At 37.1% G+C, this 27,628-nt stretch overlaps 1 protein-coding gene and 1 long non-coding RNA gene across 10 annotated transcripts in view; one reads left to right on the plus strand and one right to left on the minus strand.

The window, feature by feature from the left end:
• Nucleotides 1–25,948, plus strand: LOC121495483. Of its 2 annotated transcripts, XR_005989000.1 has the most exons (7): nt 1–493; nt 11,548–11,598; nt 16,733–16,796; nt 17,231–17,309; nt 22,135–22,235; nt 23,052–23,103; nt 25,629–25,948. It is a non-coding gene; the product is annotated as an uncharacterized LOC121495483 (long non-coding RNA). The 2 variants fall into 2 exon arrangements; XR_005988999.1 differs by lacking the exon at nt 16,733–16,796.
• Nucleotides 1–27,628, minus strand: part of FHIT (fragile histidine triad diadenosine triphosphatase) — a 1,370,758-nt gene that overhangs the window by 445,443 nt on the left and 897,687 nt on the right. Inside the window, exon 1 of one of the 8 annotated variants that reach the window (XM_041762990.1) lies at nt 5,886–5,972. The exons of the other annotated variants lie outside the window; for them this stretch is intronic. Coding sequence (XP_041618924.1) covers nt 5,886–5,922 — 37 coding nt within the window. The 5' untranslated portion in view covers nt 5,923–5,972. Of the gene's footprint in view, nt 1–5,885; nt 5,973–27,628 lie in introns of those variants that run through there. 8 annotated transcript variants of the gene reach the window in all.

Raw genomic sequence — 27,628 nt, forward strand, 5'->3', positions numbered from 1 at the left:
AATATTCTCAAGTATGTTAGTTAAGTAGGAAGTGTGAGTGTGAGTTTATATATTTTCAGGACGGGGGCAGAGAGAAAATACCAGTAAATACCTAGGGGGAGAAAAGGGAAAAATCAATCTAACACATTAGAAAATATCAAAAAGCTATAGAATATATCCATATGTATGTTCTACTCACTGTCTCTTAAAAAAGAAAATCTTTTTGATGTAATCTGTTTTGGCATTACAGTAAGAACGTGTGAAAAAATGTTAGGCACGCTAAATATGAAAACTCAAGATGTTGATTGGTGTGAGTATGGTGGGGCTAATGCTTTCTTAAAATAGAGGCTGCATTCCTTTTGCAGATAAATTCCAATTTTTCTGTGCTCAATTCTGAACACATCTTACCACAGTCAACTTCCCACCTGGAGAAGGCTAGGAGCTGCTAAGAACATATTGTGTGATCCACGAGTGGAGATGCCCAACGAACACTGAGGCAACCAATCCAGATCTGGTAAGTCCTTGACGATAATGTTTTTATTAGAAACACTTTACCTGTGTCATTTTACCAGCAGCTCCTTTAGTACATTTAAATCTGTCATTTTAAATGTTTACACTTAATCTGTGTACAAGAATTGCTGACAAAGCCAAGCGTGACATGTCATACTGATGATGTGTTAAGCTGAGGAAATTCAAACTGCCACAGGCAAAACCCTAACCTTATGAAACATTTTAATCACATTTTTATTGGAGAAGCTTATGAAGAGATACAGGTTATCAGAACTTGACAGATTTTCTTTATCCTTTGCCCTGTCTGAGGTGAGCAGAGTGTACTCTAAAGTCACCTATCCCAAACTGTAAACTCATCTTGAGAAATTAGATACTAACATTTAAGCACCATATAAAAGTCAAACTTTGGTTGAGAAGTTGAAAATCCTAAATGCTCACATTATGGGAAAAGAAGCTGACACAGAGGCCAATATGGCAAATAATTCTGAAATTAAGTTTAGCTGTTTAGCTCTTTTTCTCTATTAGTCACGTGTTAAGAATAAATTCATTCTTTTATACAATATAGCTATTATTCAATCTCTGTTAAAAAATAGTCCTCTATCTTTTCAAACCATTGGTTATTATTTTCCACAAAAGCCTGCTTTCTCAATAGTATGATTCCATGTTTGTGGACTATAAAATTGTAGTTCTGAGAATATAAAAGAATATAATCACTAGAGAAGGCAATGGATTTCTGTGTGCAAGTTTTAGACTTTTCTTTCAGCTGAGTGACATGAGAGAGCAATTTAGCTCTAAGTTTCCACGACTGGCTGTAAAAAGGAGATAGCATTCATTCATTCATTCATTTGATAAAAATATTAAGAGAATGTCAGCAATATTTCAGGTACAGAGCTTGGTGGTATTGAGGTGACAGAGAACACACTGATTCGTCTTTAAGAAAATGTGCAATCTACTGCTTCCCATCTACCACAACCCAGAGAAAAGGAATGTTTATAAAATATAATAAAGTTCTCAGAAAAAAAGATACTCTATGTAGAGCATTCAAACTTCAAAAGAGGACTTAAAAAAACAAATGCTAAATCATTTATCCAGCATATTAGATCTTATGAACCTAGTGATTAATATACTTTAAGTTTCTTTATTTCAGCCATACTATTGCTAGGTTGTAGAAAAAATAGTTGTTTTATTATAAAACTACAGTTAGTAGTACTATCTCAACTCAATGCTCTTTAATAATCATCTCCAAACCTGTAATATGTCTAGGCACTGTGCTGGTGGTTAGGGACATGAAGACATGTTAGAACTCTGACCCCAAGAAGCTTTAATTTATTTATTTTTATTTTTTATTTTTTTAGATTTTATTTATTCATGAGAGACACACACACACACACACACACAGAGAGGCAGAGACACAGACAGAGGGAGAAGCAGGCTTCATGCGGGGAGCCCGACATGGGACTTGATCCCAGGTCTCCAGCATCAGGCCCTGGACTAAAGGTGGCGTTAAACCACTGAGCCACCCAGGCTGCCCCCCAAGAAGCTTTTAATCCAGAAAGAATACCTAATACATTGTGATTTAACTGATGTCTATCCCCATCTCTCCATCCCTCCATCTCTCTTAACCTAACTACCTCTAATTTAGCCCCAGCACTTTCCCCTATAAAACCTTGGGCTATGATAAACCAACAGGAGAAATGCCATTCCTTTTGCAAAGGACTGGTTTAGGAAATGCAGGTGACCTATTTTTGGACAATGAGGAGAGTAAGGGGCAATCTATGAAATGGGGCTTTTGAGGAAGTTTTTTTTTACTTTTTACAAAGAGGTAAAAGATAAACCCAGCTGAATATTCAGGACATGATAAATATTGTTTCCTCAAATTATTAGAGGGGAAAATGGAGTTGTTAATAGGCACTGATGGGATAAGCAGATAGTCACATGGAAGATAAAATCATATCCATTCTTTGTACTTTATACCAGGATAAATCTCAAATGGATCATATATTAAAGTATGAAAAAATGAAATTAAGTACTACAGGAAAACACAGGTGAATTTTTCAATAATCTAAGAATGAGGAAAACTTATCTAATTATGATTTCAAATCCAGAGGCAATAAAGGAAAAGAAAGATATATAAGGTGATTATAGTAAATATTTTATGATAATAATTCCAAAGGCAGACTAGGAAATGTAGGAAATGATATTTATAACTTACACCAGAGAAAAAAGTCCTCAATATGTACAGGACTTCAAAAATTAGGGAAAAAAGGATCAACAATCACATAGAAAAATAAGTTAGAAGGGTGTCTGGGTGGTGCCATCGGTGGAATGTCTGACTCTTAGTTGTGACTCAGGTTGAGATCTGAGCCCCACATCAGGCTCCACACTCAGCATAGAGTCTGCTTGAAATTCTTTCTCCCTCTGACCCTCCCCAGCCTTACACATGTGCACACTCTCTCAAATAAATAATCTTTTTTTAAAAAGAAAAATGAGTAAGAAATATGAACTAATCAGTCACAGAAAAATAAATTCAAATAAATATTAACCATATGGAAAAAATTCAACTTTTCTTTTAAGAAGATATGCAAAATAGTATACTAAGGTACCATTTCTTACCTATCAGACAGGTATAGCTTTCAGTTCGACCACAGGTATGTTGGTCAAAGTTGGGGAAATAGAAACATTCCTACAGTGTTGGCATGAATGCAAAGTGGCACATACAAACCATACAGAAAGGAATTTATCAATAATTAGCAAAATTACATAGGCATGTATCCTTTGACACTGAAAGCCCACTTCTTATGTACTTATCCAAAAGACATCTGACAAAGAGAGAAAGGATACATGCACAAAGCTGTTCATTGCAGCATTATTTATAAAACAAAATACTGGAAGTAATAAAAATATCTATAAATAGGGAATGGACTGAATAAAATAGGACAGAATCCCACAAGGGAATACTATGAGACTATAAGAAAATATCTCTAGAAAGTACAGCAGAGGGCTCTCTATAGTAATTCGCTAAGGAAAACAAGTCAGAGACAATTGTGTAGAGTACCCCAAACTTTGTAAAAAAAAAAAAAAAAAGGAGGGGCACAGATACCTGTGTATGGGTATACACACATATGCGTATTTATGTGCACACACAATTGTACATACATATATGTCTATAACTCTATGTGTATCTATGTATTATGTTTTTATTTATTTTTTGCATTATGTTTTTAAAACAGAATGAAAAACTATTAAAAATCTGTGGGAGGAAGAGATAGGATACAAGTAGGAGAGAACAGTTAGACTTTTTCACATTTACCTTGTTTTACAGATTCGATTTTGGAATCATGTAAGTACTCTACATAATCATAAAGTTAAACCTAAAACAAGAAACTTCTATATACTGAGAGTGAAATAAGACAAAGGAACACAATTTCATAGTTAGTCAGTGTCGTAAGTATTCACAGAGGAACTATTGCAAATGACTATATTTAAAAACATAGTAATTTGTAGAAAAATTCTTAAATTGCTTAAAGTAATTGTATTATTCGTAGCAAGATTGGCGTTCTTTTTGAGACCCTTATGCTTGTTCTTTGATTTATCAAAGTAATTATAATGGATTCATTAAGAACTGAGTTATTTTTGCTTTGTTTTGTTTCATGTGGTTGAAAAGAAATAAAGATACAAAATCAATGGGATTCAGGCATTCTAATCATTCTGATAGGAGAAACCTACATTTCTAAAGACTATTCTATAGGTTGTCTTAGCTTCCTCCACAGACTTTTGCATCCCATGTTATTGCTACGATATCCATCCTTGAGCTGTTGTCCACTTTTTACTGATGGAGCCAACATATGTGTGTACTAATATAAAAAGTATGTTTAATATGTACATACAAATGTACATACAGTATTCAGAGAATACTGTTATATTACTTAGATAACATGCTGTCATGTATTCATGACATTTTTTATTTCAGGAGAGAGCACACTGGCTCAGTTCTTCCAAACAATGCCAAAGTCTGTCTATGCCCAGCTCTGGTCCTCACATTCTTCCCAATCTATGTCTCCTAAGCTGCTAGCTTCTTGCAGTCACTAGGAAAAAAAAAAAAAAAAAAAACCTTCTCCTCAAGCATGTGTTGTCTTGCTGGCTTGCATTCATCAACTTGGTTTTTGGGGCTACCAGTGGAAACCAATTTAAGGTATGAGGTATATTTAAAACAAGCCCTACCTCCAGCCACACTTTGTGTTCATAAAAAGAGACTCTGGGGAACTCCCAGCATCAGGACATAGATCCAAAAAGCCATATGGTTTCCACTAATAGGAAGGACCAAAGGCATTTTACTATGGAAACAATGTTTACACAATTGTCTTGGATTTGAAAGGCTTAACTTGTGTCCATTATAGCAGAACTCTATCAGAAGACAGACTCTCAAGACCTCAGTGATAATAAGGCTTCAAACAGAAGGCAACTCTTGAGATAAGACTAATATCTATTCCTACAATAGTATAGAACATTTTCTCAAAAAAAAAAAAAAAAGGATCTCTTTACCATAATAGGGTTGTGTAAGCAGAAATATCTCTAAAGCCAAGTAAAGAGTCTTTTAAGAAGTAAAAGAATAATGAACTAGTAAGAAGAGGAGGGGGGGAAACACACCTCAGTGGTGAGGAAACGGGATAATTTACTTTAGGAAAAAAAATGCAGTCTGCAACATACATGAAAGGACAGTATTGGGGCAGGGGGCTGAAAGGATCAAATAGGAGAAACTAGTTTGAAATGGAACATGTGTAAATTTAGATGGAAAAGAAAAGTGGTAGAACAATCCTGAGCACTAATGGTTTTCTGAGAGACCAGGAAATAGTGGTTTCCTGGCAGTTCTTCAAAATGGGGCAGCTGCCTGTGTCAGGTACTTTGCTACCCACACAAGCTCTTAGACTAGCGTTCAGGGGATGCTTGAGATGTTTCCACCAACCTGAAAGCAAAACAAAAGAGGGGATCATTCTCTCTGAAAATACACGGTGCTTTAAGACACGCCAGCTTTGTGTTCTTTGGTGGTTTCTTATGTTTATTATTCAAGACTCCTTGTTGTAGATACCAAAAAGCAAATCACATTAGCTTCAGTGAGAAAGAGAAAATTAATTTTCTTTTTTTTTAAAGGTTTTTTTTTTATTATTATTCATGAAAGACACAGAGAGAGGGGGGCAGACACATAGGCAGAGGGAGAAGCAGGCTTCCCACAAGGAGCCCGATGTGGGACTTAATCTCAGGACTCCGGGATCACAACCTGAGCCGAAGGCAGACGCTCAACCACTAAGCCACCCAGGCATTCCAAGAGAATTAATTTTCTTATACAACTAGGCATTCTAAAGATAAAATATCAGACAAATCCAAATCCAGGTACATACCCTTTCTTGTTTGTCTTTCCCTATCTCCTCTTTCCATCACCAAATTCTACTTGTTTGCAATTGCTGTTTATTTCCAGCCTCATGCTCTCCTACCACAAGCAGGTTCTGAAACTCAGATCAACAGTTTTCTATTTTAAGCCTTCTCTCTTCATTTATCAAATCTCATGGACATGTTCTGATTGGCCCTACTTAGGAATGCACCAGCTCCACAGATCAATCACTGGAGCGTATGCCTATGACATTAGCCAGGTCCGGGTCCAGTGCCTACCATGAAAGCAGAACACTGGGCTTGCCAATCTTACCAGGACTGCATGGAATGGGGAAGGAGCAGTTTTTCAACAGATCCCAGCAGCAGATGTTTCTATCTTTCCCAAAAGATAATTTTAGCCCTCAGAGGGCAGGGTTATCTCAGATACTCTGGCCTTCTCTATAATTTACCATAGCACCTCCCTAAGACAAGTCTCATAGGGAAGCAGCCATGAACCAGAATTTTTACTGTAGGTATCCTCAAGGAATAATTCCTATTGACTGCAAACATATTCCTTCAAGATTCCATTAACTGACTGTGATCACCTAACTGGTGTATGAAAACTGCTCAGAGTATCGGGAACATAAGAGAGACAAAGACCTATCAGTTTGAAAATACCATCATTGGAAAGCATGTCTACCCATACCCGTGTTCCTGATCTTTAAGATATTAACTTAAAACATTTAACATTCAAAGATTTTCAGAGCTGAAGAATGGAATGATTCATTAATTCATGGATTTTGCAATTGTACTGTGAGGAGCACAGGTGTTGTGCAAAATTATCTCACTATGTGAGGTTTGGACAGTGGTCATGGGTAGGGAGATGTGGGAGAAAACTAAGTAGCTTAGATTCTAGGTTCTAATACTCCCCACAAACATAGGGTTAAAGAGTGTATGTCTAGCTCTTCCCTACTTGGCAGGTCCACATTAGGTTAGGTTTGAAAAGGTTAGGTTAGGTTTTGAAACTGAAAAATACTTAATTACTTAGATTGATCAACCAAAAATTGTATTAGTCTAATCACCAAATTTTACTAAAATGGAAATAGTTTCTAAATTGCAGGTCTGGACTAAATTGTAATCACTCAAATCTCAATCCAGCATTTCTTTGACTTTACCAGGCTGCTTTTCCTAATTTGATTCTACAAAGATTAAAAAAGAAAAAAGTAAAAACAAAAACAAAAACAAAAACAGAAGGCATAGTATCCTATACTTGAGTTCTTAAACAACAAGTAAATATTTAAGTTGTGCTTACCAGAATTTTACAATTTTGAAGATCATGCCTGAACTCTCAAAGCTTCTAAAAGCAACGTCATTGCCAAATATGGACAAAGAAAGGAAGAACTATCCACCTATCCATCTACTAGGTTAAAAATGGATCCATCTAGCAAATGCCTGCAATAAGTTATCTCATTAAAATTACTAGTTCTAGCAACCATTCTGGTTGACAACATTTAGAATCAGGAACAGAGAATATTTCAAGTCTATTCCACAAAGCTTCTCTTCCCTTTGCAAACACATACAATGCCTGGACTTGGTAATATCTAGTAATATTTAAGAGAATATTTTAAAACTTGACAGTTAACAAGAATAATTTTTGGAGTACTTTTAAATCTGTTTTCTAAATCTAATGACTTTTTAAAGGTCTTATCAGTTACCATGATAAAGACATACACTGCAAGTACTTGGCACATATAATTATAGCAAAATGAACACACACCGTAGCAAGCACATCACCATAAGTCAAAATGGCAATAAGAAAATATTTTCCACATGTGGTCCAGAGTGACTGAAGGGAGGTCAAGACTAAAACTATATTTCAGAATGCCAACTGAAAGCTTTGACCAGGAAAGGGAAGAAATACTGGCCAGTTGCCCATGAGATCACCTGCTACACTAGGTTTTAATATATTTTAAAACCAAAAGAGATTTTATATATAAACTGTGGCAAATCTGATGAGGTTTTAGAGTAATCTGAAAAGACAGTTCTAAGAGACCTAAGAGAGCTACATGCTATTCTTTGTAAGGGTCGAATCCATTTATTTGTTAATCTTATAACTCAGAAAGAGTAAGAATCAAACACTAACACAAGTCAGAGTTAACACTAAAATGCCAGTTCAAAGAAAAGCTAAAACCCTGAAGATCTATTTCATCTTACCACGTGTCTCAAGTTCTTTTTAATAGTGACAGATGAGGTTCCATGCTCTCATTGGGGGTGATACAATATTTCAATGTCCCAGATGGATTAGGGTCATAAGCAAAAACTTTCACAAACTCAATGTACTGCCTGTCTATCTAATACCAGGCTAACATACAGTGACTGATCAGAGCATGACTACCATCTACTAATCCTATAGCTTGTATTTAAACAAGACTGGTTGGAATAGATAATCCAGACAAATACAGTATTCCATGACACAAAGCATTTTTGGATGTCTTAGGCTATCACTTAAGCCATGAGCAAAATTGATTTTTCCAGACATGTTCCAGTGTCTGCTCACCCTTTCCTGCTACCAACTGTCATCTTGCTCCCCTGATAAAACTCTTGACATGTTTTGCAGGATCCTCTACTCCTTTCCCATTCCAAACAGCTGTCTTCCCTTCCTGGCAGAAACTCCCTGACATCTGGATACTCAGGATGGCTACGGCTATGATGGACAGATTCCATTTTATTCAACTACCCAGCTCTGAGAATTTAAAATGAGCAAAAGAGGGAAGAGTATAAAACCTTCGCCTGCTGAACAAATCCAAGTAATGGCTGAATCAAAACTTTAACACTCAGAATATTTTGCAAGCAGTTTTGTGACATCTGTAAGATGGTACAGAATATACAAATGCCATGATTCTGAAAGAATAAATGATGACAAGCGTCTAAGGTTCTACCCAGGTGGCAGTAACAAATCCAGACCCCCTGACTCAAATACTGAATTTCTGCTTCATGGTCTAATTTGATGTGTTTTTTTTTCCCCACTAGATTTAAGAACAAAAACACCTGTGTTAGATGAAAATGGATGAGTTGAAGAAAAATAAAACATAAATCACTTTCCTTGAGCTCACTGCCCATGCCCAATCAATCATCAGTCCCATTTTGTACCACTTCCTAAATACACACCATCTCTTGCATATTCTGCTACTGTTTTTTTTAACTGTTTTCTCATCTGCAGTCCTCTCAATATTTCAATCTAGTCTCCAAAAGCTGCTAGAGTGATATTTTTTTTAAAAAACTGAAAATTGGGTCATGTCATTCCCACTCTTCCCTTCCTAGTAGAACAAAACCCAAACTTGCCCATATGAATCCCAAAGCCTTACAGGACCCTGGCCCCAACTCCTCACTGAAATCTCAGCATGAGTTTCTTGACCTCTCATTCAACCTATTCAAACCATACTGGCCTGCCCTCCATTATCCCAATAACTCTTCCCATACCTAAAGTTTGTCTCCACTCTGTTCTCTCTGCCTTGTTCCCTCCAGCTCCTGTTCAGATCACAATTTATGTGTCACTTCCAAAGACAATTACTCCTCAATCCCCTAGAATATGTTAGGTATCCTTTTATATGTCTCATGGGAGCATATAATTTATCTTTGTGGCAGTCTTTACAACTGTATTTAATTAACATATTAAGTCAAACATTAAAGAGATTTACAAAACTATAAAACAATGTCATTCTCATATTTGTTTTCCAAAATGTAGATTTATTTTATCTTATGCTAATGTATAATGGCTTATTACTGTCATTTTAGGTGAGTATTTTAAAGATTTCTGTGTTTTAATTTTTACTACAATAAATATCAATAGATATAACTATATTTAAAAAAATAAAACTATATTTTTATAAACTATATTTAAAAGTGACCCTCTTTCGATCATCAATTATTTTTAAGAGTATAAAGTGTCCTGAAACAAAAGAGTTTAAGAAACACTGTATAAGAAACTACCTTCTCACTTTAGGAAAAAAAGACTATTGCCATATTGTTGATATTAAATATTTTAGAAATACTCTAAATTTTACTTAAGTACACTTTATGGGAGAAAGAATGCTTTCATGCAATATTTCTAGCTTGGAAAGAAACTGCTAAGTGAATTGTAACAGGATCAGTTAGGTTAGGTCATACGCAATGCATTCATTATAATGGAGTTGATAAGATATTTCAACTCCCTGTAACATAGTTTAGACCTCTAAATGAACAGTTTTCTCCTTTAAAGGCATTCTAACAAATGTCACCTTTAAAAACAAACACATATGGCCTTAAACTTTTGAGGCAGAGGTACTTGAATATCACAATTAAAACAAACCCTTCGATATTACAGAAAAGTTCTTTTTCTAAGCATTGTATATATTTATTCACAACTGATGCAGAGAAAGAGTCAGAGACATAGGCAGAGGGAAAATCATGCTCCCTGTGGGGAGCCCAATGTGGGACTTGATCCCAGGCCCTTGGGATCAGGACCTGAGCCAAAGGCAGACACTCAACCACTGAGCCACTCAGGCATCCTTACAGAAAAGTTCTTAATGGAAGAAACAATTTTGTGATGACACAACAGAAAGGAGGTGTTCAAAAGTAACTGCTGTATATAACTACGATAACAACAAACCCATATATGGTACTGTTCTAAAAACTTTACAATTTTTAACTTTTTAAATCCTGACAACCACCCTAGATACTATTTTCATCAAACTTAGTATATATAACTTACCCAGGTCACATAGCTGAGTGCAAAAGATGGGATTTGACTGCAGGGTCTTTAACACTGTACTGCCTGTGTGTGTATATATGCACTAACCTCCTCTCTTCTGCTTGTAAACAAAGGTAAGCGCTAACCCCATCAATGCTTTATGTTTTCCAAAAATTCATTCTCAATGTGTCTAAGCTTTCCTAAAGCACCATTGAACGAGCTATCTCTGATCTTACTATAATTTTAACCAAAGCTAAATCAAAATATTTGGAGCTTAATATCATTTATTTACCTAGAATCTAATGATCCACTGAGCTGTCATTTTGTTCAGCAAACAACTACCTGATTTTCTCATTACATCTGGTTTTCTTTTTTCAGGTTTTCATCACTCCCAACGATTTTCCTGGCAATGCAAATTAATGCTCATTCTTGACCCCTTCAGTGGGCATTCAATATCAAATACTGATGTTCCTTGGCCTTCAGACTATTGGAAGGCTAATACCATGAAATCTTTGCTTCCTTAATAGTTCTATTCTTTGTTCAATATCTATTTCATCTGTTTGTGAAACAGATACTGTAAATAACCAGTTTGGAGTCTCTAGTAATTGAAAGAAAATTCTATCCAAGGTCAATGTATTTATGTTAAACAGAAAGCAGTTTGTATTTCTAGAATGAACTAAGTTATCTGGCCTGACATCTTTCTGGTTAAAATAGTAAGCTCCGTATAGAGTAAGGATCTGCGAAAGTAGTAAAAATTTTAGGGAAAATACCACTTTAAAATATATAAACAGATAAAGGGCTTTAACGTGTGACACAACAGTTTTATTATCTGTTGAAATTTCAATATAAATGATACCTCCCTTCCAAAATCTCGGTTACTCTTCCTTAATGAATCTCTGGAAAACAAACAATGCTTCTCTCTTTTGAGTTTTTTCCCTTCACTCCATTTCTTCTCGTCCTTACAGAGGCCAATGAAGCTGAGACTTCAGAATCTACCACTTGAAGGCCCCTTGCAGGTGTGTGTATGTAATTAACCACAAGGAAGCCTCCAAAAATTACATAAGCTTCAGATCCTACCAAACCTGTATCTGCCTTATCTAAGTTCTGTGAACTTACAGTTACCGAATTTATCTACTCATATTTCTGTGTTACTGTGGTTGCTACCCAGGGAAGATTCCACCAAGTAACTCAAGAACATCAGTCCCTTAGCTACAAAAGCATATTTTCACCAAGAAAGTGGTAAAGAATTACAAGTCAGGACAGGTGATGAACATGAATTTCAGATCTAAACGTCTATCACTAGGTGATTAATTTCAAAACAAGGTAAATCCATATTAAAGATATAGTGGATGCATCCAGGCCCTGCACAATTTAAGAACATAATTTAAAAATTGGGGGATTTCACATAAAAATCCAAATGTCAAGCTTCTCTTGAAAAATCAGAAGGTCTGGCAAAACTGAGTATAAATGCTCTGGCCTGAACTTATTTCCTACCTATTGTTCTTTAATCAACATTGCTGGGCTGATCTCTTGTAAGCATTTGGATTTACCAATCTCAAATTATATGAATAACCAAGAAAGGTACTAATAAGTAAAAAAAAAAAAATGACAGAATAGCATCTATAGTATATTCCAATTTATATTTTAAATGGTTTATATGATGAATTATAAGACATATTCAAGCAATACATAATTGTTCACATGGCATGCATTTTTTTTTTTAACACACAGAGGAAAAAGTAAAAATACCAATTTCTTGACTGGTGTTAGATCATTATTATTTTTTAAGGAAAACATTTCCCACCACATATAAATACAATTTCAGCAGCAAATGCTATACTGATAGTTTGGTCAAATGGAGGACAAGGCAATACGACTTGCTCAAATCCAGGGATTGTGGCATCAAAAATCTTGTTTTCCAGGCCAGAGCACAGATGGGAGGAACACAGATTAAACATTTACAGCCAGCACTTTCTTCACAGCAGTATTAGAAAAGAAAAGTCACAGTGGATGCCATTTCTATCTAGCTGCATCCAAGCCTTTCTGGATCTCAAGTAATATCCAATTACCCAATACTACTAGAGCAACTTCTGTGAATTGTTTTAATATATATTCACAGCATGTGCTGTGATGGCTCCTGGCTGCTATTAAAAGGGTGGGCTAGCAACATGAATTAACAATAACACATGTGGTATATTACAGCTCCATCATGCCTGGAGCATTTAGCCCGTCTCCTTATTATTCTTAATGCACCCTTACAGCTCTTGAGAATCATGTAACTGTGAATTCAACTGATCCCAAATGCCAAGTGGAAAAAAAAAATCTATATCTCCTAAAAGCAGTTTAGAGTAACTGCTACATCTACCATTCTTCCTTTTTCATCACTGGTCCATGTTATGACCCACAGATTGTTCTGTTTTCAGAACATTTTTATTTAGGACAATCATAAGAATTCTTAAGGAAAGAGAAGACTATCAGGATTCCAGGTGGTAGAAAAACAACTTCTCCAGGAGAATAGTAGTCCAGTATAAAAGCGAAGCCAAAGTGTCTCCTCTATCACCTTCCAAGATGACTCCTAGGGGCACTTCACAGGCACATCTGCCTCTACCTGGGTTCCCATGGAGTCCACTGTCTTCTCAACAGCTACAACCATCTATGAAAGTAGCACACCCTAGCACACCTCCTCTGCTTACAGTTTTCCAGGGGCTTCAATATATATTTAGAATAAAAGGCAAATGTCTGCTACCTACCAACAAGGTCCTTTGTGACCTGGCTCCCTACTAATCCCTCTAACTTCTCATGGCATTCCCATGACTCAAACTAAACTTGCCTGAAGCATTGTTATTCCAAACAGTTGATATTTGATGCTCTCAGCCAGAGTACCCTTCCCATAGATCTTCCAAAAGCTGGTCCATCTTCCTCCTCCAGATTTTAACTCAAACATCACCTCCTCAGAAACCATCATGTCTAGAGCAACACATCCATCTTCTCCACTCACCAGGCACATGGTCCCTCATTAAGTTTCTGCATTGCACTTGGTGTGTGAAATTACTTTCTTTTTGTGTTTTCCTATTGACCATCTCTACACAAATGTGTACATATGAACACACAAAGAAATATGTGTTCCATCAGGACATAGGCCTTGTCTACCATGCCAATGATCACCTTTTCAGCACCTAAAGCAGAATCCGATGTGTGGCAAGTGCTCAAAACATAATCCAGCAAGAATGAACGAAACCCACTGGTTTTGCAATTCTACCCAGAGGATAACCAAGGGAGTTGATTCTGTGAATATGTGAGAGTCAGCTGGTTGAAATTTAATCTAACACAAAAACTGATTGTCTTCTTTTCCCGAAAATACTCGTCCTAGGGGCAGGAAAAAATGCAATTTTTTTATTTTTTAAAATAAATTTTATTATTTCTTTTTAAATTTAAATTTTTTATTTAAATTTATTTGAAATTTTTAAATAAAATTTTATTTTATTTTTTAAATAAAAAGGAATATATTCCTCCACGTTCCCTTGCATGTTCCCCAGACTTCAATCATTCACATACCCTCCTCTATGTTTTGAGCCATTTCTGAATACCACATGCACCAAATATTTACTCAGGTTATTTTTCCACACAACATGTTTTACTCTATCCTCACACTAAGTAGCAATATTTCTGAAATAATGGATTTGGTGGGACTATGACATATTTTTTTTTCCAGATCACATTACAATCCATCCTTGGCTATTGATACACACACACAAATGCATACACACACACACACACACACACACACAAATTTATATGTATTTTTCCCGTGTAAAATTATGTCTTCCCACATTTGGGCACATAGTGCATTACAAATGAAGAGAGACATTTTATCCAGGAGTATAAGCTCCCCAAAGGCAAGCCTGACACTCAGAATAGCATGAGGATAGCTGATATTTACTAAGAACTCAGTGAAAGGCCCTGCAGATACACTTTACTACAAGACCCCATTTGAGGAGCTACTCATATTATCTGTTTTGTTGTTGTTGTTATCATATTTTATTTATTTATTCATGAGAGACACAGAGAGAAAGGCAGAGACACAGGCAGAGGGAGAAGCAGACTCCCTGCGGGGAGCCTGATACAGGACTTCATCCCAGGACCTCTGGATCACAATTGAGCCAAAGGCAGATGCTCAATCACTGAGCCACCCAGGTGCCTCATATTATCTGTTTTTCAAGGGCAGACCTAGGTTTGGAGAACTTAAATATGGGCTCAAGGTCACTGCCATGGACTGACTGTACCTCTCCAAAATCCATATGTTCAAAGAAGCCCTCATCCCCAATAAGATGATATTTGGAGGCAGGTCCTTTAGGAAGTAATTAGGGTTATATTAGGTCACAAGGTTGGTGGCTTCCTGATGGGATTAGTGTTCTTATAAAAAGAGAAGAGATCCCACTCCCTGCCATGTGAAGACACAGCAGGAAGGTGGCCATCTGCAAACCAGGAAGAGGGCTCTCACTAGAACCTCACTGTGCTGGCACTCTGATCCCAGACTTCCCAGGCTCTGGAATTATCAGAAATAAATGTCTGTTCCTTAAGTGCCCAGTCCACAGTGTTTTTTTTTATAACAGCGCAAGCTGAGGCAATCATACAGCAGAAGTAGTAAGTAGGACGAGCAGTGTTCAAATTCAGATCTGCTTGGCTTGAGAGTTCATTCTTTTAACTTTGCTTCATACAGCATTTTGCACTCCATAATCAATCTGTGTTTTGTTTCAGAATAAAAATACTTATTTCCTAAGGTTCTAATAGCTTTTATTTGCTGATTTTATTTACTAATATAAAAGCTGCATATGTACAGTTGACTTCCTTTGCTACAAGCAACAAGCTCGTTGAGAGATTCTACTAAAAACAAGCACAGCCCTCTTTTCACTATTCAGTGATTTTAAGTGTTGCTAATCTAATCATTGTCTTTTATACTATTAGATTTTTATTTTCATAATTATATGTTGCCAGGGGCTTCTTCCAAAGCCCCTTGCTAAGGCTTCACTCCACATCCAGGTGCAAATTGTTTTCTGAGTACCCCTGGGTATTCTCTGAGAAATGACTGAATCTTTGGATCTCACTACCTAGGGGAGACTTCTAGGGTTTTCTTCCCTTCAGTAGCCCTTAGCAGACAGGCATAGCACTCCATGATTTTTTTTTTTTTTTATGATAGTCACAGAGAGAGAGAGAGAGAGAGAGAGGCAGAGACACAGGCAGAGGGAGAAGCAGGCTCCATGCACTGGAAGCCTGACGTGGGATTCGATCCCGGGTCTCCAGGATCACGCCCTGGGCCAAAGGCAGGCGCCAAACTGCTGCGCCACCCAGGGATCCCCAGCACTCCATGATTGATTCATGTCTGCTCCCCAAAACTCATCTCTTCACTTTCAAGGCGGAGTTAAGTCAAAGCTCTGCATCTGTGTTGCCTGCCCATCTTTCTTGATGGTTGCATGGTAGTCAAAAAAACATTTTGAACTCAAATTCATAGAAGTGTGTCTTCCTGGCTTACATAGCATGAGCTGCATATTTTTTTAAAAAATTAACAATAAAATTTAACAATAGTAGCTAATCTTTATTGCATTCCTATCAAGTATAAAGGCAAGGCTTTTAAATGTTTCCAAGAAAGAAAAGAAAAAGAAATCCCTGTAGAATAACTACTTATTTTATCCCCATCTTATAGACTAGGAAACTGAGGTTTATACAGATTGGATGATTTGCCTAAAGTCAAGCTAGGAGGAATATTCAAGCCTCCTGGGTCCAAAGCCTTTAATCTAAAGAACCATTCTGTACACTGTTATATATATCTATCTACCTCTATCTATGCCTATATCTATATATACATATCTATATACATATATATACATACACACAATGTATATATATATAAAGAGATACACACATATACTACACACACATGTACACACATATACTGTTTAAGGTAACACTGTCCCAACCTGACCATTATGCAAAATTATAGCAAATAACAGGACATAGACTGATTTCTCTATGAAAGAAAAAAAAAACAGGTTATTAACAAGTATTGAAAAATAATTTGTTTTTTAAAGAAAATGGATGCTTCCTTTTCTTTCAAGACCAATAATGCACTTCTGTCTTCACTTACTCCTCCAGGATCTTCTGAATGTTCCTGTCACAGTTTCCCCTTGTTTTTATGTCTCTATAGGTTATAATAAGGGTAAGCACAAATTCCCAGTTTATTCATGTTGTTCTATCAAACTTATCATCACTTCCTCAAATGTCTTCTTTTTTTTTTTCAACAATGTTATATTACTTTCAGGTGTACAATATAGTGATGCAACATCTCCATACGTTATGCCAGGCTCATTACAAATGTAGCTACCATCTGTCACCATACATCCTATTACAATACCACCCACTATATTCCCTGTGCTGTACCTTTCATCTTTTAGAAGGTGAATTATAGGACTTCCATAACAACAAGCCCCATGAAGACAGGTTATATCTATTTATCTTTGTATATTTCACCAAGATTTTCATATTTCATAACAATACAGAAGTGATGCTTGCTGAATAGTCTTCTCCCCTAGCTTGGTGCAGTATCTCCATTACCAGATCTCCTATAGCACTTTGTTTATGTCTCCCTTCCAGGAATTATTACATGGTGATTTTAGCAACTCCACCATGGCAGGCCTGGGTCCCTACTCATCTTCTATCCCATGGGCATGTGGTAAGATGCTTTTTCCATTAGCAGGGCTAACTACATACTGACGAGCTGAACTCAGTATTCTTGTTATGTTCATTCTTTCATGCAAGCACTTACTAAGGACTTACCCTGTATGAGCAGACACTAGGGAAACAAGATGGAAAGGTATGCAGCTCCCCAGAAATCATGCACAGCACAATGGAGCAACAGCAAATGGAACCAAAAAGTATAGTACTGTGGTGCCCATGGTATTGGACCAAACAACAGAATACCCTGAGGTTCACCTAGTGAGCGGGGAGGAGGTTCAAGTTAGTAAAGAACAGAGGTATTGTTCCGGGAGAAATGTCCTGAAAGTGAGAGGCTGGGCAGGGTTGGAGAGGCCCTCCCAGGCTGACAGAAAAGAAAGGACACTTATAAGAAAGCATGCAGCTGGGGGCCAGTAGGTCACACAGCTCTCAATGGCTGGAGTTTGACGTCCTAAGGGAAATAATCTGGAGCAGCAGACAGGCCTACTTCTCCAAACACTGTTGTGTTAAACACCACAGACATCATTAATAAGCAATGCAAAATCTGTCCTCTTTCAAGACAGGGATTTGAGGGATCATCAAAATCATATTATAACTGGGGATAATTAAAAGACAGAAGGAAAGGACAGATGACCTCTTAGTAGCTTATTCAGGACTAAGAGAGACCAAAACTCTCCCTCTCCACTTTAGAACTTTCTTTAATGGGACTAAGGACAAAGCCCTGCTTAGGAATTTGATCATTCTAAAGGAAAAAAACAAAACAAAACAGTCCTTTTAATAATATTTCTGTGAGTCCCCTGTGCTAAAGAGAACCAGACAGGTGGGCTCTCTGTTTATAGGGCATAATACTAGATTCCTGATGAGACTGGTAAACACAGAGGAAATGTGACGTCTGTAGGAAAAGAGAGGCTGAGGGAGGTGTTAAAAAGTGGTCTCCAAGGGACGGAGCTTGGAACACTGTCTGCAAAATACACCGTGTCAGGGAATGACCCACCAGTGGACTGGTAGACCAGGGACACCAGAGCTACCCTCTCTTCAGCTAAAAATTATTGCCTACACTGTACTAACACATTCTGTAATCCCCATCCTTTTACCCAGGGCTTTAGTGTTTCTGTTACACCAAAGTACTGCAATAAGAACTACTTTGGGAAAATGGAAAACTGTGGCAAGGGTCCAGATGGAAGGAAGCAAGGAGAGAAGCATCAGTAAGCTGTCACCAGAGTCCAGCCACAGAGGAAGGAAGAGAAGTCACAAAGGAGAATTGGGGGATAGTGTGTGTGTGTGTGTGTATGTGTGTGTACACAGAGATGAGAAATGGGAGCCAATAATCATGCAAAAGCCCCTTTCCCTTGAGAAGTGGTTTCAGAACAAGCCTCCCTCTGTGGACACTGAGGTTCCACCTCCTGTCTATTGTCACGCTTGTCCTTCAAGTGAGTGTGAGCCTTTATCTTCTTCCTGGCAAGACCATCTATCTATGTAACATGGTAATTGAATCAGGTTTAATTTAAAGGAAAATCAAAAGTCCCTTCCATGCAGCCACATAAGAAAGCACTTAATCTCAATAAACTAGCAGTTAGGATGATAAGAAAAATCTACAAGAGCTGAGAGATACATAGCAAATCAAAATTCTCTCCATTTGGGTGAAGGAATAAAGCCAAAATAAGCTTTCTTTTCAGCCTAAACCACATAACAGAACACATATTAGAAATATGGGTTAGAGCAACGAGCTGTGACCATTGGTGATTCAGAGGAATCCCCAAACACTCCCCACCAGTTTCATAGAACTGCACTGGCTCCAAAAAATGACATTTACTGAGATTCTTAATAAAATGAACATATTTGGCCATTTCTTATGTTATTGGATTTTTTGGCATACATTTCAGAACTCCAATACTTTAACTCTGCCTATGAGTGAAATGGGGATCCCCACTGGACCATCCTCCCACTGCTGGAAATATTTTCATTACCCAAGTCAGGGGAAGTAAGGAAATGAAAATTTCATGACTCTTGCCATGTAGATAGCTTAATTCAAGTGTGCTATGTTTTTGTTATTTGCATTTCCCTTGGAATGTGAGGACTGTCTTCAAATCTGGCACCTGTTTTTCAATGGCCTCTGCTCAGTGACTTCCTAGAATAAGGAAAAACATAACTCTCCCTGGATGAATGTTAGGATTCTGCTCTATTATAGACCATACTTATCCCAAATTAGGTAACTATGGGTCATTGTTCAAAAATATGTTTATGAGACCTTTGAATAAAATAAGCATTACATATCATATAGTTTTCTGAATTGTGCAGAGCCACTTCCATTTTCTGTGCTTAAATTATTTCATCTTCAGAATGAAGTAGACTTTCTACATGACATCCAATGCCAAGAGTCTATGACAGAGAGAACTGACATTCCTGCAGGGCTACCTTTGCTTTATTTAGTTAGTGCCCTTTATTTTTGCCACCTGTTCTTGACAATTTTTTTTAGCAAAATGGAAAGTGTTTTATAAATCAATTATTAAATGATTTTAAGAACTATAGAGGGTAGAGATAGGTTATAAGAAAGACCTGTTATTTTTTCTATCATTTTTATGGTATAAATTCACCTCCATACCTCTTGCCTTACAACAAGCAAGAAACAGATGGTCATGTCACTCCAGATTGTGGTTCATAGTGGCAATAGCAATAATACAGTACAAGCTTTTCATTTTCAAACTCCCACTATGTGGCAGACCTTTATCCACATTATTGGAAGCCATATAAAGTAAGGCTTGAAACCTCTGTCCCTGACATAGTATAGGATCCCATTTATGGGAAATGTTTAGAATAGACAAATCCATAGACAGGAAGTATAGATTAGTGCTTGCCAACAGATAGGGGTAGAGAGGGGATGGGAGGGACTGCTAGTGTATATGGGTCTTCTCTTGGAGATGATGTAAATGTTCTAGAATTAGATAGTAGTGTGATGATGGTTGCACAATCCTGCAAATCTAAAAAAAAATCACAGAATTGTGTACTCCTGAAGGGTGAGTTTTTTGATATATGAATTACAAGTCAACTAAAAAAAAAAAATGACAAACCAACCTACCACCATAGATACAGGCCTTCCAGGTTCAAATCTGAATCCTAACACTTACCACCTATTCCAGACCTAAGTTCCCCCATCCATAAAATGAGGAAAGTACCCCATAGGGAGGTAAGGGTAAATGGAGGACTAAATGAGACCATGGAGAAGGGGCCAAGACCAATTTATAGCAGGGTGTAAACACTCTTTAAATATTCTCTTATTTTTTAATCTTGACAATTGCATAAAGTGAGCAGAACATTCCTGATTTTAGAGATGAAGGAACATCTGACCTGTAGAGAGTGAAGACACTGCCCCTGTTCCAGAGCCACTAAGTGACAGGGTAGGAATGTCAGAACTGAAGTTCCTACTCTTTCATGATACATCACCACCTCATAATGTGGCTATTAACAACCTAATGTGTACACAAACTGCTTACAGACTTCCTACTATGGGCCAGACTCTTAAGGGCATAAACTTCAAGACAGCAATTATCTGTATTGGGAAAGAAAGGACAGTGCCCAGAGACTAATGAAATAAGGAACAGGTGAAATGGTAAAGGTACAAAAGTATTTTTGCCACGCAATTCAGAACCTCAAGGCTTCCTTCTACTTATGAGGGGACTCTCCCACCGGGAGTAGACCAGAGTAACTAGGCTAAGAAAAACATTATTTAGATGCACTTTCAAGAGGTTCTATGAAAATAATTAAGTACAATCAGCCAACAACCTCAATCTGAATACCATTTTTCATTTAGATTTCTGACCCCATGGTCCAATACTATAGCCACTAGCCAGATGTGACTATTTAAAATTAAATCAATTAGAATTAAATACTATTAAAATTGTCATCCCTCAGTTCACTAGGCATGTTTCAAATGTGCAATAGCCACACTATTGGCTGGTGGCTGCCATAATGGAAAGCACAGATAACTGAACATGTCCACACTGTGGAAAGTTGTACTGGGCAAGGCTGATCTAAGACATAAAGTCATATCAACAGTCAGATATTAAGGGGAAACATAATATTTTATTTAACATGCTAAAAATGGGATTTGGTATCCAAGTAAATACCGAGAATTACAACTGTTCACCTTGGTTGTAAAATAGTATGGTAATTCTTCATTTGCATATTTAAGATAATAGTCTCAGATCATATTACTCAGGTGCAGACATTGAATTTTTTTCAGGAAAAAAATATTGCTTTCCTAGAGTTTTGTCTTATCATAAAAAAGAAAATGCAGGTAGCATAAGACAAACAGATAATGAGGATGCAAGCTCACTGCACCTCTGTTTTGAAAGAAATACAACTTACTGTTCCTGCAAAGAAAAGTTTAGAACATATAAGGAAACTCAATTGCTCTGGTTCCTGAATTAATAGCCTTGTGAGTAGAATGGTCTTTTTCTCCTAAAGAATTCTCCACATGTTTTCATAACCAATCCAATTTCGATACAGATGGTCATGGTAACAGCCCAGAAATAATCTTATAAGAAAGAGTCAAATATGCTAATGGAGACCCCTCCCCAGGTCCCCCATGAGCCACTGTCATATTTGTAATATCGAATGAAAAGATTTTCTATTCATTATCCTATTTTGCAGTGATAAAGCACACACATATACCACACAACACATACAGCAGAATTATCCATTCCTAATGTTGGTATCTATTGTCTGACTGGATTTAAATTTTTAAAGTGTAACCGATATACATCTACATAAAAATTTCATGATTTTTTACAATCCTAACACTTTTATGTAAACACCACCAACAGTAAGAAAAAGCGTATTATCAACATCTCAGAGCCTGACTCATGCAGCCTTCCAGGGATCACCTCCTCAAGGGCAACGAACATCCTGACTTCTAACACCATTGGTGAGTTTTTACTGTTTTGGTAGCTTATATGCATGATACTCTTTTGTGTATGCCTCTGTCACTCAATAATGCATGATCCTCTTTGCTGTCATAAGGTATCCATTAAAGGCTTTCCCATCACACTGTATAGAACCATTGCTTACTGAGAAGGTACTATGTATCAAGTACTGATCTAAGTGCTTTATAAACCTAAACTCCTTTAATTCCCAAAATAAGCTCATCAAGAAAATATTAAATAGATGAAGATCCTGATATATTAATCTGACTAGACTATAGTCCTCAATTATTCAATTAAACACTAATCTTGGTGCTGCTGTGAAGGGCTTTTACAGATATAAGTAAAATCCCTCATCAATTGACATTAAATTAGGGAGATTATCCTGGATAGACCTGATTTGTCAATTGAAAGGCTTTTAAAACAGGACTGAGGCTTCCAAGAGAGAAGGAAAGAAAAAGAAGGAGGGAGGAACTTTTTCTGAAACAGGTAACAATGAGTAACTAATTTACATATGCTAATAATAGCTGGTAAACCAATACAAAGGAAATGTGAGCAGATCATTCCTGGATTGGAACTAATGGTAGAAATGATAGGCATCGTGGTTAGAAAAATTTCTAAGTTGCTGTTCTTGTTGTTATTTTCCAAGTCAATCCTGATAACATCTATTCTTGCATACTGTCCCTGGAGGTGCACTCTGATTTTTCAAGTCTGTGGGTCAGATTTAGGTTCAGAAAGTAAGGTCACTGAGTTTGTGGTTGACTGGTGACAGGAAGTGCTTTTAGACAGTCTGATCTCTGACTTGTTATTATTTCTCAAAGGAATCTCAGTAAAAGGCTTCCCTGAGTGGACCTGAAAAGATCAAGTAAACCTGTAAGTTTTTTAACAACAAAAACTACCTCTTTCATCATCACTTAGCAGGATTAAAGTTAAGTCTCAGTAAATATGGACAGGTATCATTTGTCTTTATCAATTTAAGACTAATTTTAAAATTGTTTTCCATTTTCAGAGGTGCAATTAATGCCAAAATGGAATTCCTAATTTTCCCTTCCCAACCTTTTCCTTCTCAAGTCTTCATCTCAAAGGTCCATCTCCCACTGTCACTCAGTTTCTTAGGCCAAAATCATAGTAATAGTCAACCAGTGAATTCCACTTCCTAAGCATCTTCTAAAGCTGTCTACTTCTCTCCATATCCATCATAAACACCTCTGTTTAGGCCATGCTGATGCCAAACCCAGACAAGTAGTCTCCCAGTGATCCTAGCTTCGAAAAGCCCTTCTATTATATATAACATGGTACTCTTTTTAAATTGTAAATTAGATACTACTACTCCCCTGCTTAAAAATCCAAAAAAGATTGGGTATTTGATGGCAACAAAGAATTACTGAAAAGTTACTATGATAATGGAATCATGGCTATATTTTTTTTAAAAGAGTTTTTGTGTTTTAGATGTATAAAGTGACATATTCACAAATGAAATGACTGGATATTTGCTTCAAAAAACTCAGTGTGGCTGGGAGAGGGACTAGATAAAACACGATTGGCCTTGAGATGATAATTATTGAAGCTGGGTAACAGGTACATGGGAGTCATTCTTTTCCATTTTTTTATTTTTTTTTTTTATTTTTATTTTTTTTTTAAATTTTTTTTTTTTTTTTTATTTATGATAGTCACAGAGAGAGAGAGAGAGAGAGAGAGGCAGAGACACAGGCAGAGGGAGAAGCAGGCTCCATGCACCGGGAGCCCGATGTGGGATTCGATCCCGGGTCTCCAGGATCGGGCCCTGGGCCAAAGGCAGGCGCCAAACCGCTGCGCCACCCAGGGATCCCCATTTTTTTTTTAATATTTATTTATTCATGAGAGACAGAGAGAGAAAGAGAGAGCGAGAGGTAGGGACACAGGCAAGGGAGAAGCAGGCTCCATGCAGGGAGCCTGATGCGGGACTTTATCCCAGGACTCCAGGATCACGCCCTGGGCCAAAGGCAGGTGCTAAACCACTGAGCCACCCCAGGATCCTTATTCTTTTCCATTTTTTGTGTAAGTTTGAAATTTTTGTAACAAAAAGTTTTAAAATCCCCAATGACTCCTGAACGCACATAGAATGAAATTCCAAGATTGTGCCTTGGTCCAGAAGGCCCTGTAAGATCTAACTCCTGCTTACCACTCTCTGATCTCTTCCAGAAGCTGGCTCAGTCCCTTAACCATGGAAGAGCTACCAAGTCGGCTATCCATGTGCCTTATTCATGCCAAGCTCTGTGACATTTTCGGGCCTTTACAAATGCCCTTCCATACGTCTGGAGGGCTACACCCCAGACATTTTAATGGGTGGCTCCTCCTCCTCTGGATACCATCACTCCTCAGGAAAGCCTTGTCTGACCATGCTATCTGAAGGTATTTTCTCTCCTGGCCCTCATCCTCCCCACCCCCTTCACTCTTCCACACTACTCAACCTCCTTTTTTTGCTTCATTTTTCTCATAATGCTCATCATTTTTGAAACCATCTTCTGTCTCGAATATGCCATTTTAGAAATAAGTCATTTGTTGTCAGTATCTCCTAACAGAGTATGTGCTGAGACATAACGGAGACCTTTTTTGTCTAGTTCACTTGCATAGTCCCTATGTCTATCATAGTACCCAGCACTGTAGGATGCTAATGAACAGACATTAAATGAATTCTCTATTAGACCTGACCATTAAGTTTGCATACATATCACATGAACGCCAATAAGAATCACTGATGTCTTGGAGTGCCTGGGTGGCACAGTTGGTTGAGCATCCAACTCTTGGTTTCAGCTCAGTTTGTGATCTCAGGGTTGTTACATTGAGCCCCTCATGGGGCTGTGCACTCAGTGTGGAGTCTGCTCAAAACTTTCTCTCCCTCTCCCTCTGTCCTGTCCCTAACCCCCACTCTCTCTTTCTCTCAAATAAATAAATAAATAAATAAATAAATAAATAAATATTTTTTTTAAGAAAAATAACTGATATCTTAAAAGGTTAAATTATCCTTACATGTATATATCTGTAAAATTAATGAATAATTAGTGTCTATGGAAGTCCTTTGAATTAAATATGTTTCAGCATAATGAATAATTAAATGCATACATAAATTAATACAATTAATGAAAAATGAATACCTCTGTATTTCTTTACAATTACATAAGATATATCTGTATACATTCATACATATATATACATAGTCATTATTCCAAGACCAAATATAGAAGATTCTTCTTTGTTAATGTAGACAGAATATGACAGTTAATGATTGCTACATTTTTAGCAAAAATAAATTGTTAAATGTATTGGTGTCAGATCTTATACTTTAAAATTCATTTCTAAGATTCTTAGCTGGTGTAAAACCATGTCAGCATAATAACCAAGTTTTGATTTCCTTTCAGATGTTCCTGGCTGCTGAAAGAATTGATTTTTAAGATTTTTTCCCATTGACCTATAAGGCTGTGAAAAAGAGATAGCTCTTCTTAATCTCAAAGATCCAAGCCGAGCTTACATTCCCTGGCCATTGTTCAGATGTCACCTTCAGAGCTTGCTTCTTTATGTATTTTTGGAGAAACACAAATGTATTAGTGATAGGACACTGCCTGGTAGGTTTTAACCCTCTTTGAAGTGTTTTAATATTGATAGCTCAACACCATTCATTTGAGGATAACTGTCCCCAGTTATTATAGATATAATAAAACATATTTTTAATTTTAATATACCCTACCTTCTCAAACATAAATTTATTCTGGGGCTATGTAGGGAACCCAAGATCACCAAGAGAAGTATTAAATAATATGTGGCTTGAGTAAAAGAGAGATTCTAGCAATTTGGCTTTCTAACGGGTAAATACTAATAAGGCAGGAATAGTAATAAAATGGAGACACAGCATCTCAAATCCACCTATTTCTCTAAAACCAGACTAGCCTAGATCCTAATTCAGTAAACTTTAAAGGCCCTTTCCCCACCTTCCTGTCTCCCAAGGCAAGACATTTTAAATTGTACCTGCTATCAAATATTGTTTTCCTTCCCAGACACCTGAGAAACTCAAGTCAAAAACCTTATACAAAGACTCAACTTAGAAGCCAACATACACAGCAACACCTTTGACAGTCTGCAAACAAGTGATTAAATGGCCATGGTGGCCCAATCTAATGCCATTTTTATAAATTGAAGTTTAGAAAATATCACAATTGGAACTGTCATTTTTACTTGGGCTAAAGAGGCTATAGTTTCATAAACAGGTTAGTTCCAATGAGAAGGTACAATTAATAGAGCAAAAAGCAAAACTCACTACAGAGATCCTACCACTATTAGATTTTTTCCAAAAGTCTATCAACAGAATTCTAATTTGTCTCAATGAACACAGAGCAGTGCTAGACCAGACCTCCTTTTGCAAAAAAAACAAAAACAAACAAACAAAAAAACAAAAAACTTTGAGACATTTTGCATTTTGTCTCCAGCAACCCCAGTCTGAATGTAATTCCTTGAACATACTCTTCTACTGCACACAGCTCTCCTCATACCCAGGGGCTTACTAAATCTAAATAATTCCCATTTATTTCACTTTATTTTGTTTCAAAGGTAGAATTTAGTGCTTCATCATTTGCATATAATACCCATTGCTCATTACATCAAGTGCCTTCCTCAATGTCTATCACTCAATTATCACTTCCTCCACCCACCATCCCTCCAGCAACCCTCAGTTTGTTTCCTACAGTTAATAGAGTCTCTTAAGGTTTGCCTCTCAATTTTTATCTTATTTTTCCTTCACTTCCCCTATGTTCACCTGTTTTGTTTCTTACATTCCACATGAGTGAAATCATATGGTATTTGTCTTTCTCTGATTTATTTCACTTAGCATAACACCCTCTAGTTCCATTAATGTCATTGTAAATAGAAAGATTTTGTTCTTTTTGATGGCTGAGTTCTATTCCTCTGTGTGTGTGTGTGTGTGTGTGTGTGTGTGTGTGTGTACAGCACATCTTCTTTATCCACTCATCTATTGATGGACATCTGGGCTCTTTCCATAACTTGGCCATTGTGGACATTGCTGCTATAAACACTAGGGTGCTTGTGTCCCTTCGAATCACTATGCCTGTATCCTTTGGATAGATATCTCGTAGTGCAACTGATGGGTTGCAGGATAGCTCTATTTTTAACTTTCTGAGGAAAGTTTTCCATACTTTACGTACTCCATATTGTTCCATACTTTACATACTCCATACTGTTTTCCAGAGAGGCTGTACCAGTTTGCATTTCCACCAGTAGTGTAAGCAGGTTCCTCTTTCTCTGCATCCTTTCCAACATCTTGTTCCTAAGTTGTTGTTAACTGTAGTCATTCTGACCAGTATGAGCTCACTGTGGGTTTGATTTCTATTTCCCTGATGCCAGGTGATAT

Source organism: Vulpes lagopus, chromosome 7, assembly GCF_018345385.1.
Source record: "Vulpes lagopus strain Blue_001 chromosome 7, ASM1834538v1, whole genome shotgun sequence".
Lineage (NCBI taxonomy): Eukaryota > Metazoa > Chordata > Mammalia > Carnivora > Canidae > Vulpes > Vulpes lagopus.